Source organism: Octodon degus, unplaced genomic scaffold (assembly GCF_000260255.1).
Source record: "Octodon degus isolate 3935 unplaced genomic scaffold, OctDeg1.0 scaffold00005, whole genome shotgun sequence".
NCBI classification, from domain to species: Eukaryota; Metazoa; Chordata; class Mammalia; order Rodentia; family Octodontidae; genus Octodon; species Octodon degus.
The window spans coordinates 28783555-28798056 of NW_004524581.1; the positions used below are offsets into that span (position 1 = coordinate 28783555).

The following is a 14502-nucleotide window of genomic DNA, read 5'->3' on the forward strand; positions in this document are numbered from 1 at the left end:
CTCAAGCAAAGTTCATAGGCAAAGGGGCATATGAGGAGGCTTTCTTTCTGAAGGTGGTGGTACTGGCAGTTGAACCCAGGGTCTTTTTTATATTTTATTTTATTGTACTGATTTTTAAAATTTTATTGGTACATTTTATATATACATGAACAATCACTATCATCATATGGAAATTATACCTGGATTTTTTTTTTTTTTTTTTGAGACAGGGTCTCAATACACAATGCAGGCTGCTTTTGAAATATGAAGCTATGCTGGTCTCCAACTTGTGGCGATCATCCTGCCTCAGCCCCTCAAGTGCTGGAGTATGTCTCAAGTACGTCTGCCACACCCGCCTGAGGAGTGGCACTTACATAAATGATAAAACGGGCAGCAAGAGATTGAGGCCATATAGAAAAGGGATGAAAAAAAAAACCCCAAAACAACAACAACAAAAAAGAATAAAATGTCAATGTTTTGCGAAAGTTCCTCCATAGTTATGTTGAAAAAACAAAAACTTAATTTCACTTTTAAAAACATTTGAATCACTCTTTATTCATAATGCTTATTTAAAATTACGAACATGCTTTAATAACTTTGTTTTCATGGTAAAAGTCACAATTAACTGGACAACACAATCAGGTGGACAGTGGTATACATCTGACATCCTAGCACTCTTGGGGGCCTAGGCAGGAGGATCGGTTGAAGCCCAGCCTGCGTAACTTGGCCACTTAGGAAGTCCTGCCTCAAAAAATAGACCAGCTCCAGTCTGATTTCTTTTACCCCCTCATCCCACTGTATAGAACGACATTCTGGGCCCGTTCCAAGTAGGTTCGCCATAGGAGAGCTTTTCTTGGTGTGAGCTCCTCTTGGCTGCCATCTCCCAGCTCTGGTATTCAAGGGCAAAAGCTCCCTACCAGGCCCGTCACTGAAGCTACTGCTTCTCTGGTACTGTGCCAGGCTCTTTTTTCTCACCCTCCAGAGAAGTCGCCGGGAGTTGGGAGGGGTGACAGATGCCATTCCCAGCTATTTGGAAAGCCAAGGCAGGAGGATCATTAAATTCAAGGCCTGGCAAGCACAGGGTCCTGAGTTCAATCCCTGGTGGGGGGGGGGGGAGGATCAAGGCCAGCCTGAGCAATTTAACAAGGCTCTGTCAAAATAAAAACAAAAACAAAAACAAAAGGTCCTGAGTTCAATAGAGTAAGCGGGGAGGGAAGAGAAGTGCTGAAGGGCGTAGTAGTTCCGGTGCTCTTGCTTTAGTCTTCAGCTCCAGAGAATGCCACAGGGACAGGAACAGGGCCTGTGGCTGGTTTGCCTTTGATCTCGGCTGCTACTCCCAGATGAAAGCGCCAGGGCCGTGCAGCCCAGGACAAAACACCCAGCTGCAAGCTCTCAGTATCCTCCAGGCACTGGTGGGTGTCATCTGTGGGACAGAGAGGATCTTCATAGCACAGCAGCCCGGGCCCAAGAGCTCAGCCAGAAGAGGTGCAATCCTGTAGCTCTGAGGAGCATTTTCAAGGCCCATGAAGACATGACAAGGTCACCAAATACTTTTGCTTAAAGCCCTGCAAGCAGTATGCACTGATGTGCACCCACTACCCTTCTCAGTGGCAATTTAAAACCAGAACACATGGCTTACAGATGGTCTTTGGATGGCCAAGCTGAAAGGAACGTAGGCCTTGTTCTACAGAGCTGCAGAGCAGCTCTGTCTCCTACGCCCACACTGTCTCACCTGCTCACTTCCATGGTTGGGTTACAAGAGCAGCCACACACAGCCACACAGACGGTATGTAAACAAGTGAGTATAATTAAGTTCTAATAAAACTTTATTGATGGACACTAAGATTTTAATGTTACATTATTTTTCACATGCTACAAAAAATACTCTTCCTTTTCAATCTTTCAACCATTGAAAAATGTAAAAATTCTTTTTCAGCAGGCTCCACAAAGACAGGTGGTGGGCCATGTCTAACCCTGCCTGGGCCCCGCTCATAGCCAAGTGTAGGAACCCTGCTTCTTAATACCTGGCTTGTCTGTTTTCTGCTTTACTCAGCTGCTTCAAAGGCCCAGACTGTACTCACCAAAAACACATAGCTAAAAGCTCTATACATGTTTTCTAAATTTTAGGAATAGTAGAATTTGCCAGGTCACAGTTGGAAAATACTGATACAGTGCCATATTGTGGGTTAAATTAAAACAATCAAGAAAAAAAAATAACAAATTTGAGGGACTCACTGAATTTGAAAAATAGGCTTTATTTTAAACAGTGGTATTGTCTGACATCCTATATGGCGTAACTGATTACAGCCTGGTTCATTAATACAAATAAAATATCAGTTTCCCGCCGCCCCTGTCATTCCCTATCAGAGAATCAGGAGAAAGGAGCTCCTGCTCGGAATCCAAGGCGCTCTTCCTTGGCTCCAGCTCAGAGTCCAGGCTCCCAGGGCCAACGACTTCCTACTGTGTCCTTGGCCATGTGCAGAGACCTTTCTAGAAGGACATTCAGGTCGGGATCCCGACAGGCAGTCACACCAGCACTCACGCTGCGCATGGCTGCTGACGTCACCTGGCCGAGTCTGGGGAGGATCACGGCTGCTGTCCCTCAAGGGACAGGGTCCCAGGTGAGGGGGTGTACCCTCAGCCTTCGGGCTCAGGTCCTAACCCTGTCCCTCTGGAGCGCACAATAGAGAATGGTGATGCCTTGGCCTAAGTATACGATCTGTCACACAGCCAGCTCTGGCATTGGCTTTGCACTTTTTTATTAACACAAAAATTTAAATATATGAGCCCTCATGTAGCACAAAATGCATGAAGTTCAGAAAGTCATGAAAGCAATTCTTCTCCACCCGAGCACATTTCATTTTTACAAAGGTGAACATACAAAATAGTAAATTTGCCTTTTCTTCTTGTCAAAAGGAATCACACAGTCAAAACATACCTGTGACGTAGAAAATTTTTTTTCTTCCCAAACCAAGATCAAAAAACCAAAAATCAATGTTAAGCTGCCAAGAAGACCCTTTCCATAGAGGGGTGGACAAGACATGGAGAAGTGGAAAAGACACGCTGCGACTTTCTCAAAAAACCCTTATTCCGAGGAAGATAGCAAAAGGAACTTCTGACCTCACAAGCTTTTACTTTTCCACTTTAATTTTCATCATTTCTTAGCACTGGGAGTGAGGATAACACCTTACTTCCCAGAGTTTGGAATCTCTCTGGGCAAAGCCCCGATCTTCATGATAGCTCCCCAGAAAGTTTGCTGAAAAATTCAATGACAAGAATGAAAACGCCACCCATCTAGGCAGCCCTCCTTTTTCACATCAACAGCACCTGGAACATCAAATGTGTTCGACAACAGTGCAGGGGCTGGAGAGGCAGAGTTCCCTTCCCCCCAGCACCAGCTGAGGTGACATGGGGCTGGATCGACTGGAGAAACCCTCCCAGGCAGGCTCGCTTAACCTAGGGGACCCTGGGGAGAAAAGGACGGCAGCTGCGCGTGGTCAAACAGAAAGGCGTGCAGCACACAGCCTCACGGTGTAGGAGTAGACAGCGCAGGGAGTGCACACTGACAGCAGGAGCCTGTGCGTGTACGTGCATTCCAAGGGCAATACTCAGGAGCCCTCCGCGGCAACAGTTGGCAAAGGATGCACATCCACGCATGCGCAGACATGGCCACCTCTAAAGGCTGTCGGGTGACTTCCGGCTCAGCGACTTCTGGCTCACAGTGGCCACCCAATGGCCCTGCTACTTGCCTGGCTCAGTGCTCAGCAGCTGCAGTCTTGGAGCTGGCTACACTGACTTCTCTCCTCTTAAGGCACAGACATATTTACAGGATATTTCAAACATCCGTCAAGTTCTGAGAACCACACTGAGCAAGTCCATCACTGGCTCGAGCACAGAAGCCGGCTGGTCCTCTCGGCTGAACACATGGCTGGGGGAACCTCTGCAGACCTGAAGTGGCCGGAAAGTGGGCGCCCTCACTGTGCACTGTGGTGTGCAGCCAACACCAGAAAGGCAACGAGGCTTTCCTTCACAGGGGACAGAATCCCAGGTACAGGCCCCCGGGAGAGGCCTGAGCGGCAAAAGCGTAACTGGGGTGGGGGCCTTTGAGAGATTTTCCTTCGCATGTGACACATTCCTAACAAGATGGCAGCTCTTGTCTGCCCGAGTCAGGAGAGGCTGCTGTGAGCATCCGTAACGCCATGTAATGTCACTGGGATCACAACTGCTCTCGGTATGCTCCTATCCTTCCACGAAGACAGACATGCACATGCACACACACACACACACACACACACGCATGCTGCGCGTGCACACACACGCACCCCTTCCACCATGGAGGAAATCTTTGCAACAAGAGGCACTTGAATGAGATTTGGAGAGTTCCCATGAAAAGGCCTTCCCCTCACAGTGAGGTGGGCTCGACAGGACACAGACCAGGCGCTCAGGACTCCATCTCTTCTTGGTCAAGGGGTGGTGGCACAAAGCTGATGACTTCATCGTAGGTCAGGCCTGGAAGTCAGGAAGGAAAATCACATGTCAGAGTTCAGACTCTCTGCTGGCCGCACTCTGACTGCTAAGCTCACGCTCCTCCTGGCCAGGCTAGTGCTGTGAAGGGCTGCCTCGAGGGACCACCACGTTGCCACTGTGTAACGCCCACGTGGGACACAGGACTACACAGAGGTTTGAGGATCCATGTAAACAACCCCCTTTTTCTCATTTTCCTTACCACTGAGTGCCTCCTCTTTACAGCTCTCTGGACAAAGTGCTCAAGGATAATGGAGCACTCGAGGCGGAGGCCAAGGGAGTCCTGGCTCTGGGGATTTAAGTTCTGCACTTGCGTTTTAAGGAAAGAACACGAGATCGGGCATGGGAGATGTAGATTCTGTTCCTGACTACATTCCTGACTAGGTCTAAAGTAACAGATAAAATACAAACTCTCCTCGCCTCAATTCTATCAACTGTAAAACTATAAAATGCCCTACTCACTACTTATCTCAGACAGGTGTTGCAAATGCAAAAACTCCAGAGAACCTGAAAGCTCTAGCGGATGTGAAGGGCTGTGCACAAAATCAGACCACACATAAGCATCTCAAAGGTCCAGAGAGTCGTCATCTATAACAGACAGATTCCATTAGAGGAGCATACTCAGCCTACAACACCCCAACTGCAGTGTTAGTGAGCTGGTCGGAACCACTTGATATTTTTCTACTGGGTTTGGTTAGTGGTTCACACAGACAAGGTTTCCTTTCCTTTTATTTTTATTTTTGAGACAGGGTCTCACTATGCCATGCAGGCTAGCCTTGAACTCACTATGTAGCCCAGGCTGGCCTCTAACTCAAGGCAATCATCCTGCCTCAGCCTCCCGAGTGCGGGATCATGGGTGTATGCCTCCATACCCGGCTAGAAAAAATTTTTAAAGAGGAGTTCTCAAGGTGCATGTTAACAATGCCCTTAGGACTTACTTTTCCATTCATCTATGAGGAGGTCCCTGCTTTCAAAGGATTGATCGTAGGGATCAGCCACTGGCTCATCATCGGGATCGTGGTACTGAGCAAAGTAGGCGTGTGCCAGGGCTTGGGCCGCTGTGATTCTCTTATCCGAATCCAACACAAGCATCTTCTCCAGCAGGTCAACAGCTATCGGCAAGGCGGGTCAGAAGGAAAAATGGACAGGTTTTAACACGTTACAAAAAATAATGCTATAGTAATAATGTACAGTTCTGACCCTTTGTGCCCAAGAATTCTCTAAAACCTCTGCTCTAGGATATATTAACCCTGCCCCACTTCGTGTGTGCATGTGGGTGGTTTATATATTTTTTTAAGAAAATAGCTGGGCACCGTGCTTGTGATCCTACCAAGCACTGGCATGTACAAGGCCCTAATTTCAATCTCCAGGACGAGTATTAAAAATATATATATATGGTTTAAGTACTGTGTACTAACTGACTGTGCCACTGGCACTCCAAGAATATGTTGATTATTAAAGAACTGAAAATAAAAACTAAAACACTAGGATTCTGTTTGAACAAACTTTCTGTAGAATATCAAACTGCTACCACTATAGCTGAATCAAAATGTAAACCAACAGCTGAAGTAATCCAATAATCTAGGAATTTTTTTTTTCCTGGTTCTCTTCCACTGGCTAATTACTACTATAAGGATAAATAAACATTCATTGAATAGATCTTCAGTCAAGGAACAAAAGAAAATTTTTTTCCACAGGGATGTACAGGAGATGCTGTGTTGGGATAAAACAAAATTTTACTTCTAAAAACTTCATTATGAGAACTTGACCAAACATTTTATATTTATATGTATTTTTGAACTGTTTTAAAATAATATTATAAAATATGTCACTTTATACTCTAAATACTTTAGCACAAAGACATCTTTCCATACAATCACAATATTTTTAGTACACTTGCCAAACAATTGCCAAATATCATTTAAAATTCTGTTCAGTTAAAATTTTTCTAAGTATGTCCAACTTGTCTGTTACAACTTGTATCTTCAAACGCCACACATTTGATTTGGTTTCTTTAGCCTCAATCTTGAATAATCTTTAATATGCTTTTTCGTGATTTTGACCTGAAAAGATATTCCAGTTGTCTGGAAAAAAACTCTTCGTTAAGAATTGTCTGGCTGTTTCGAATCCAGGGCTTTTGCATTATAATAGCAACAACCTACCCCTCCCCCTTTTTGAGACAGGGTTTCACTAAACCGCTAAATCGTGCAACTGGGTTTGAATCTGCAACTCTCCTGCCTTAGCCTCCCAGAGTGCTGGGATTACAGATAGGCACTACCGCATGTGCTGACTTTTACCCCCATTCCGGGGATTGAGCCTAGGGCCTCTGCACTAAACTGGGTCCCTAGTCCTTTTAAATTTTTTAAATTTTATTTTGAGGCAGGGCCTAAGTCTCCCAGGCCGGACACGAGCGTCAGCCTGACATTCTGGTTGCCTCTCTGTTCATCACGTATCTGCGTACACCTCTGCGTTCCTCTATCCCGGATTTCCCGAGTGAGGTAAGAATCAGCTGGGGTAATTCTGGCACGAACACATCAGGATGACACACGTCCTTCACGGTGTGTTATAGCCATTTGTCTCCCTGTTAAGGTGCTAAATGTGACCAGTGGGTTAAGAGGGGTTTTTTCCTGGTACCAAGACTTGAGCTTGACCTCACACTTGCCAGGCAGGCAGGCAGGAGCTAAACCCCTGAGCTAGCTCCCCAGCCCCAACATGTTTTTCCTTTTGTTGCAAGCAAATAACCTGGGGCTATCTTGGCACCAGCTGAATACCAGCTTCTTTCAATTGGGACTTTTAGCACCACTGATTTTCCTTCCCAAAAGCAACAGTTTTGGTGGGAATTACAGAAATGGCAGTTTTCCAGTCCCATCTTCTGGTGGGGCCGTGCTTAGAGGAGGGACACTGCCTGCCACATCGTTAAGGTGTGAGGGATGAGGTACATGGGAAGAGGAAGCCTGCTGAAGAGCAAGCTGAATTCCAGCGTGACCCACGGGAGACACCCGAGTTCTGGGGAATCAGAAACAAGCAGGCCAGGCATAGTGACACACGCCTGCCACCTCAGCACTTGGGGGCTGAGGCAGGAGCGAGTCTGAGGCCAGCTTGGGTCACATATACAGGCTCAACAACAGCCTGAATTACACAGCAAGAACCCATCTACAGACAAAAAAAAGAAAGAAAAAAAAAAAAAAAAAAAGAAACATGATCAACCAACATGTTGACTGAAGTTCCTAAGTTTACACCTCAGCACACTGGGAAAACTGCGGGACAGATACTCTCTTCCAGGAAAAACACACCTTTCATCTGTTTGGCTTATGAATGAACGTCTCTTATGTGATGGGCCTGAGGTGAGAGGTGAGGAAGGGACTTTGCAATGATCTTGACAGATGTCAACACACATCAATATCAAAGGGACACTGGAGTTTTAATTCAAGTTTTGAAGGTAACAGTAAATGGAAGCTGGTGACTGACACACACTCCTAACATTTCTGTCACTGGAGCGCTGCTGCTGGGCTCAAGCTGGTGGCCAGTACGTTGAGCTCTGGCTGTCAACCCGGACACGCTGGGACATCACCACTTGGCAGTGGACTGCCAGGCCCATCTGGACTGAGACCAAAGTGTCTGCTCCACGTGTTAGCAGTCTCTACTGCTGGGTGTACTGAGTTCTTGTCAGTGTGAAACGTGAATGGTTCCAGAGCATGGGACACAGCCAAGTAGGTGTCCTCCACGAGCCGCAGGAACACACATCTCCCACCCCCCCAGAAAGGAGTATAGGTCTTCACGAGCCTGTGACTGCGGAGTCAGCAGGCAGTGCCATGTCTAGGGCCAGGGCTGGGATCTCCAAGGCGGCCCTTGGGCACAGCACGCAAGCCACACAGAGCCCCGAGCGCGCAGCCCAGGGCAGGGGCAACCTGAAATCAGTTCCTGCAGAAGCCTCTGCACCTCTGAGGGGCCTGTGGACCTGCCAGGGACGTGAGTGTGACCCAGCTAGGATCTGCCACATGGTGCGTCCTCAAGGCTGGTGCAGATTCACCTACCGCTGCCCAGAGCACAAATTCTCACAGCAACACCCAGTCTCTTCATAGTCCTTGCGGATAAAGCTCTTGAAGAGCTAAAACTACCTCAGCCTTTACCCAGCTTTTCAGGAGGTCACTCTGGCCACCAGCCCTCTGAAGCTCACACTTAAGCTGAAGTGGAGAGGACCCGGGTAGGGTCCCGCCTGATCCTTCTGGGCCTGCCTCACTGCCCACCAGCCCTCTACAGCCGGGGCCTCTGAGCCTCAGCGGAGTGCGCCACTGGAGCCCTGCCCCAAGGAACGACCAGCTCTTCTGTAAATTCCCCTGGCCAGGGACCGTGGAGGTGACGGGGACAGCCGTGCCTTTAGGTCTGAGGTGGGAAATTCTGTGCAAAAGGAAGATGGCTTAGCCTCTGAGGGAAGAAGAGCAGGAAAGCGCGTCACTGTGAGGGTGACAATGACAGGACCTGCCGCATCCACACAGCTGCCGGCAGAGCGGTGCATGTGGGAGCTCTGTGGGGAGCCGCTGAACACCCACCGGTGCTTTGGTGCCTGCTTCCCTCTGCTCGGGACACTGTAAATCCACAGCAGTTGCACGACTCACAGCCCACCTTCTGAACCTCTTTCTCCGGGCTTTCCTAGTCTTTTCTCCCAATTTCCCTGTTATTTTCCCTTTTCTTTACCATATCAGCCTATTTCCCCACCAAATCCTGTGATCATATTGTACACTTGTCACTCGGCTTTAAAAACACCCCCAACACTACACACACAGATAATAAATGCCATTAATTACCACATTCCAACATTTAAATAATGGTGCCCTATTTGGTCAAAAGGAAAATCATCTTCAAATCCCTGTTGTAGTCACAGCCAATTTAATGCCACAAAACGAGGACAGGCAGTCAACTTACCCAGGGGATTGGCACCAATAAATACGTTTGCAAAGTTCATCTTCGGCATCTGGGTCAATGACTGAATATAGTTTCTTGCCTATAAAAACAAGAGTTTTCAGAATGACACGGTTTAAGTGTTACTGTCTTCAGAGGCTGGAGTCTATGGAGAACAGAGAAAAATGACAAAGTCCCCTTATCACCCCCATGTCAGTGACCATCTTATTTCTCCACGGGAGACTTTTCTCTTACTGCCAACCTGACTCCTGTATTTAGGACCAGCATCTTTATCCCTGCAGTCTCTCACAGTTATAGTTTACATAAATGAGACTGCTAACCAATTAAGTTCAATAGCTTTCTGATTATAGAACCAGGTATTTAAAAGCATCGGTTGGTCAAGATATCTAAGAAGTAGCCCTTTGGGAGGAATCCTCAGCTGCCATCTTTTTTTTTTTTTTTTTTTAAAGAGCTATAAAGTGGGAGAGCAGTTGTACCCAAATGCAGTCAAGAACGGAGCAGGACAGACACGTGGCGGCAATCCTTTCTACTCAAGCACATAGATAAGAGGAAGGAGACAGAGAAGTCGGAAGACCTTTTAACCCAGAGAACAGCAATCATGGAAATAAGGTTAAATGCAAAGACTGCTGAGGTACAGCAGAAGTCTTACAGAGACCAAGTTGCTGGAAAGGGCCTCTGTGATAGCCACTACGCTCGTCTGTCATAAATATTAAGGGTACCTTCAAAAGAGGTGTCCCAGTCACCTCTGATCCTGAAACTAGGATTGGGAGAGAAAGCGCCTAGCCCTGCCTAAGTGTTTTCATAAAGACTCTGTATTATTTATGTCTCTGCTTTTAAATATACTACACCCAGTAGTATTGGGTGTTTTATTTTCCTTTTAATGAAAAATCGTTTTTGGCATTACAATAAAAAAGGGAAGCATGCTCATCCCCTCCGGTGAACTCCACCCCGGTCAGATGAGCACACCGGTGACCACAGGCTCAGCCCTGGGAGGGACAAGCATTCCCTCCAAAGCCACGACGTCCAAGGAGCAGCGCTTGCTGCTTACAGGCTGATGCTATATTTGCAGTCTCACACAGAGGACGACACTTTATCCCCCACGTCAATGGCCTGCCACAGCACGGAGGTGGTCACTGTCGTAGCCCCCCGGGCACATGCAAGCATTCAGGGATGCTCCACACTGTGGTTAGACAGAGGCAAGGACACGAGACGCGGCCATCTGAGTTAGCCGCCCCGTGCAGCCCGTCTGTTGGCGCTCACCTCATGGCTTGGCATTCTGTTAATGAGATAAGCAGGGGGTGTCCCCGTCAGACGCATAATCTGCTGAAGCTGGTTAATATCTTAGATGCCTGGTCAAGGGCGTTGTTAAACATACGGTGCAGAAAATAACTTTCAATTCAAATTAAAAAAAAAAAAAAAAAAGATCAAAAAGCTACCCCCAAACAGAATAAAAGCTCTACTCTCCCCCCCCCAGCCCAGGTCAGAGCTCAAGGCTGCACATGACGGCATGCTTTGGTGAGGGGCAGGCGTTAGTAGCCACGTAACCAGTGAGTGGTCATGCGGATAAGAAAAATTAGTTTCCTTTGGTTTTAGTATCATTTTACTGTTAAATGTTTTAGGATCCCTGCAAACACATAGTTCTTTGATCCAGGATGCCAGCCAGAGAACTGTTTTCAAGTTCTGGTGGCCAAAACTGGTTCGCCTGAAGGGTGAATATAAAGGACTTGGACTCAGCTTTGGACAAAATAAAATATCCAACAGATCCATTCCGGAAGACATTAAATTTCTGTGGCACAGGTTCTGCAAGGAACCCGCTCTCCAAATCAAGACGCAAGTGGGAGTGGGGGTCGAGAGGCAATGCCATGCGGAGACATCAGCAGAGCGCGGGTCAGACATGTGCCACGAACATAGAATGGCAGCTGAGAAAGAGGCGGGTGGGTGGGCTAGAGGCCAAGGGCAACGGCCCAGCTGATGGCACGACACAGCCACCAGCAGCAGAGCGCATGCCCGATGGTCGCTTCGCTATCTCACAGTGAACAGGTCACTTAACTAAGAGCTGGGGCAAAGAGCACCAAACATCCTGAGATTATCTTGCAAGGGCAGAACTATGAAGTTTTTCTTCTGTGCCAGCAGGGAAGCAAGTTGCCCTCGAAATTCTTTTTACTGAGTCAATATATTACCATAACACCCCCACCCTACAGAACTGTTCGTTTATCATGCATTTGTACTGAAAGAAATATTTAAAAAATCTTCAACATAATTTAATAATCCCCTGTTGTATTCTTTTTCTTTCTTTCTTTCTTTTTTTTTTTGCAGAACCGGGGATTGAACTCAGGCCCTTGCACTTGCCAGTGAAACGCTTATTCTACTGAGCCATCTCCCCAGCCCCTGTATTCTCTTTCTTGTCAACAGTTCCCTCCTTCGGCTGAAGCATTACCTTCCCTACACACCACGGCCCAAGCAGTTCACGTCTTCGTGGTTTCCCCAGTCACCTTTCCACTCTGGCTCGTCCTTGATGGCGCTCCCTACATGTCCCAGGCTGCCTGGGGATGAAGCTGCAGCCATGTGCTCCACTGTCTCTCCTGCTCTGTAAGCCCTGAGACAGAGCCCAGCAAACTCAAAAGGGGGTGGTTTCTTATGTTTCAAAGTGTCTTCCCCAAGTCGTCAGTATCCAGAGGTGGGGTCTGGAGGAAGACTGGCTCATGGGGAGACCGCACTCCTCAATAGGTGAATCTGTGAATGAGGTCAGAGCCGAATGCTCGCAGGAGCGGGTGCCCACCTCGGGCCAGTGGGGCCAAGGCCTGGAACGGCTCCTGCTCCGCCGGTGGGTCAGTCACTAGCTCTCTCCACTTCCTGGCTGCCAGCCGCTGAGCAGCTTTTCTCTGCCAGGCCGTTTCTGCCTTGCAGCCAAGCAACCACGGACTAGGCCCTCTAAAATCAGGAGCCAAAGTAAACCTCTTCTCCTTCAAGTGGCGTTTGTCGTCACGTATTTTGGACCAGCAAAGGGCAAATCACTAAAGGAGCTCTTTCAAAAACTCTTCAGAGTTCCTTTAACACTCTTGCAAAAAAGTGTCTATTTCCCTTTAAACAAACTCCTTACCAAGCAGTACTTTGCATGTCAACAGAAATACCAGAGCAAGTTTACAAAGCAAATAAATCTCCAGTGTAGTTAACTGCTCCAGCTTTAAAATGTTTGGGTCCTGCTGGCTTTCCCTTTCTGCTGAGCAGTTCTTGGCCTCTACATGTGCTGATTTTGCCTCCTTTAGTCAAATAAGTGATTCTATCCCCTTCCTGTCAGGAGGTCAGGAAGATTCTATTTCTAGAGACAGGAGAGTCAGGCCCTCGCTTCTTTCCTATTCCTTCACGTAGTACAGGTGCCAGGACGGCGAGCAGCCTCCGGGCCTCCGGCATCCAAATGACCTCGCAACCCCCAGCTGTCCCCACGCTGCCTTCTCTTGCACACAATGTCCCACTGCTTGTCAAATGCCTTTCCTCGCAAATGCCGACCTCGGTCCTTTTTGGGGGCTATGAAAACAGCTGCTGGCTTTCTACTGGACTTCTTCACTAACGACTTTCTTAACTTTAAAAGCCTTTGTGCAATCTCATTTACCTGGCTTTGTTAGTTCCCTGTTCTGTATACCACACTACCATGTGCTTTTCAGACTAATGGATATTTGGACAGTGTCACAAACAAATGAACCTTGCAGACACTTGTGAATACTAAAAGCTACTTTTCTCCACTCACCACAACTAGGGAGGAAAAACACCCCTCCTTGGCATCCCCATACTCGACACAGCATGATGCACGTGAGCTCTGCCGCTGTACGTGGTATCCTTTCACGCAGCGCTGCACCAGAGCTGTCGGGACACCAGACGGCCCTGCGCCACTGCACAACTTTCAAGGTCATGCCCCCAGAGCTGTTTCCTCCTTATAAATAAACAACAGGTAGCGACAAATACTACTTGCCCACACTAGGCATTTCAGAGCTGCGGGTGACAACAGCACACACCTATGAGGCAGGTGGCTGGGGTGGGAGTGAGGACAGAGAGCTGAGGCTGGGAGTTGCTCCCCGACAAGGAAGGATTCTGCCATCTCACCTCAGTCTCACTGGCACCCCCACTCACTAGCTGAGCTCCCTCCCAACCCTCCCTCTGCCCCCACGTCCTGAGAAAGCCAATCTTCCTAAGCCAATGCACTGAAATAAAAAACAAAACAAAAGTAAAAACAGAAAGAGAAAAAGAGGGGCCGGGGAGATGGCTCAGTAGGATAGCACTTGACTGGCAAACACAAGGATCTGAGTTCAATCCCCGGTTCCGGAAAAAAAAAAAAAAAAAAAAAAAAAGAAAGAAAGAGAAAAAGAAAACACAAACAAAAAATACCCTGCTCTGCTTAACACCTTCTCTCCTATCTTCTTTCCTCACCCTAATCCAGCTTCTGCAACTCCGAAAGCAACAGAAAACATTTCTTCGGAGTGACTTAGGTCAGTAACTCTGACAATGGCTTTCAAGAGGGCATGCAATCGCAGGAGAGTCATTAGATCATGACGGCAGGACATCTGGGAGGATACTCAGCTCTGCTGAGTGACTCAGCGCATGACTAGGGCAAGTTACAGCTCTGCTGCTCTGGCTGCCCACTCGTAAGTAAACGAAACAAGAAGAAATAGGGCCAGCACACCCCTTCACACCGATGAGTAGGAAGTAAAAGACCACTCTGGGCTCCATGGTCCTCCTCAGAGATGCAGGCTGTCTAGTAGGGGATGGTGACCATTCAGACTCACCTGCTCACCTGCCCCAAGCCACCCAGCGGTTGTCCTGACTGGGCAAAGGGCCTCTCTGTCAGACAGCTGGAAGGCGCACTGACGAGGCACAGCTGGAGCTTGGCTCCGCAGCTCTTTTTCCTCTTTGTCCAACTGCTTGGCCGCAGACAGAGGGAAATGAGCTCTTGTGGCTTCTCTCACGTCTCTGGCCCACGTGAACAACCCACAGCAGGAGACCATAGCCAGAGTAAGCCGGAGTCACATTCTCATGGCTCCCGTCTGCATCCCTGTGGCAGGGCAGGAAGGCACTAGCTCCAAAGCC

At 47.9% G+C, this 14502-nt stretch overlaps 1 protein-coding gene across 4 annotated transcripts in view; it reads right to left on the bottom strand.

Moving 5' to 3' along the window:
- Positions 1–1203: 1203 nt before the first annotated feature.
- The window catches only part of Mapk14 (mitogen-activated protein kinase 14), a 72283-nt gene continuing 58984 nt past the window's right edge, over positions 1204–14502 (bottom strand). The window contains exons 10-13 of one of the 4 annotated variants that reach the window (XM_023720448.1): positions 9427–9505; positions 5442–5615; positions 4414–4488; positions 1204–1402 (exon numbers count right to left, since the gene is read on the bottom strand). In XM_023720448.1, the coding sequence (XP_023576216.1) occupies positions 4421–4488; positions 5442–5615; positions 9427–9505 (321 nt within the window). In that variant the 3' untranslated portion in view covers positions 1204–1402; positions 4414–4420. Of the gene's footprint in view, positions 1403–1784; positions 4489–5010; positions 5092–5441; positions 5616–9426; positions 9506–10683; positions 10764–14502 lie in introns of those variants that run through there. The other 3 variants (XR_002822057.1, XM_004624193.2, XM_004624192.3) reach the window with 3 other exon arrangements.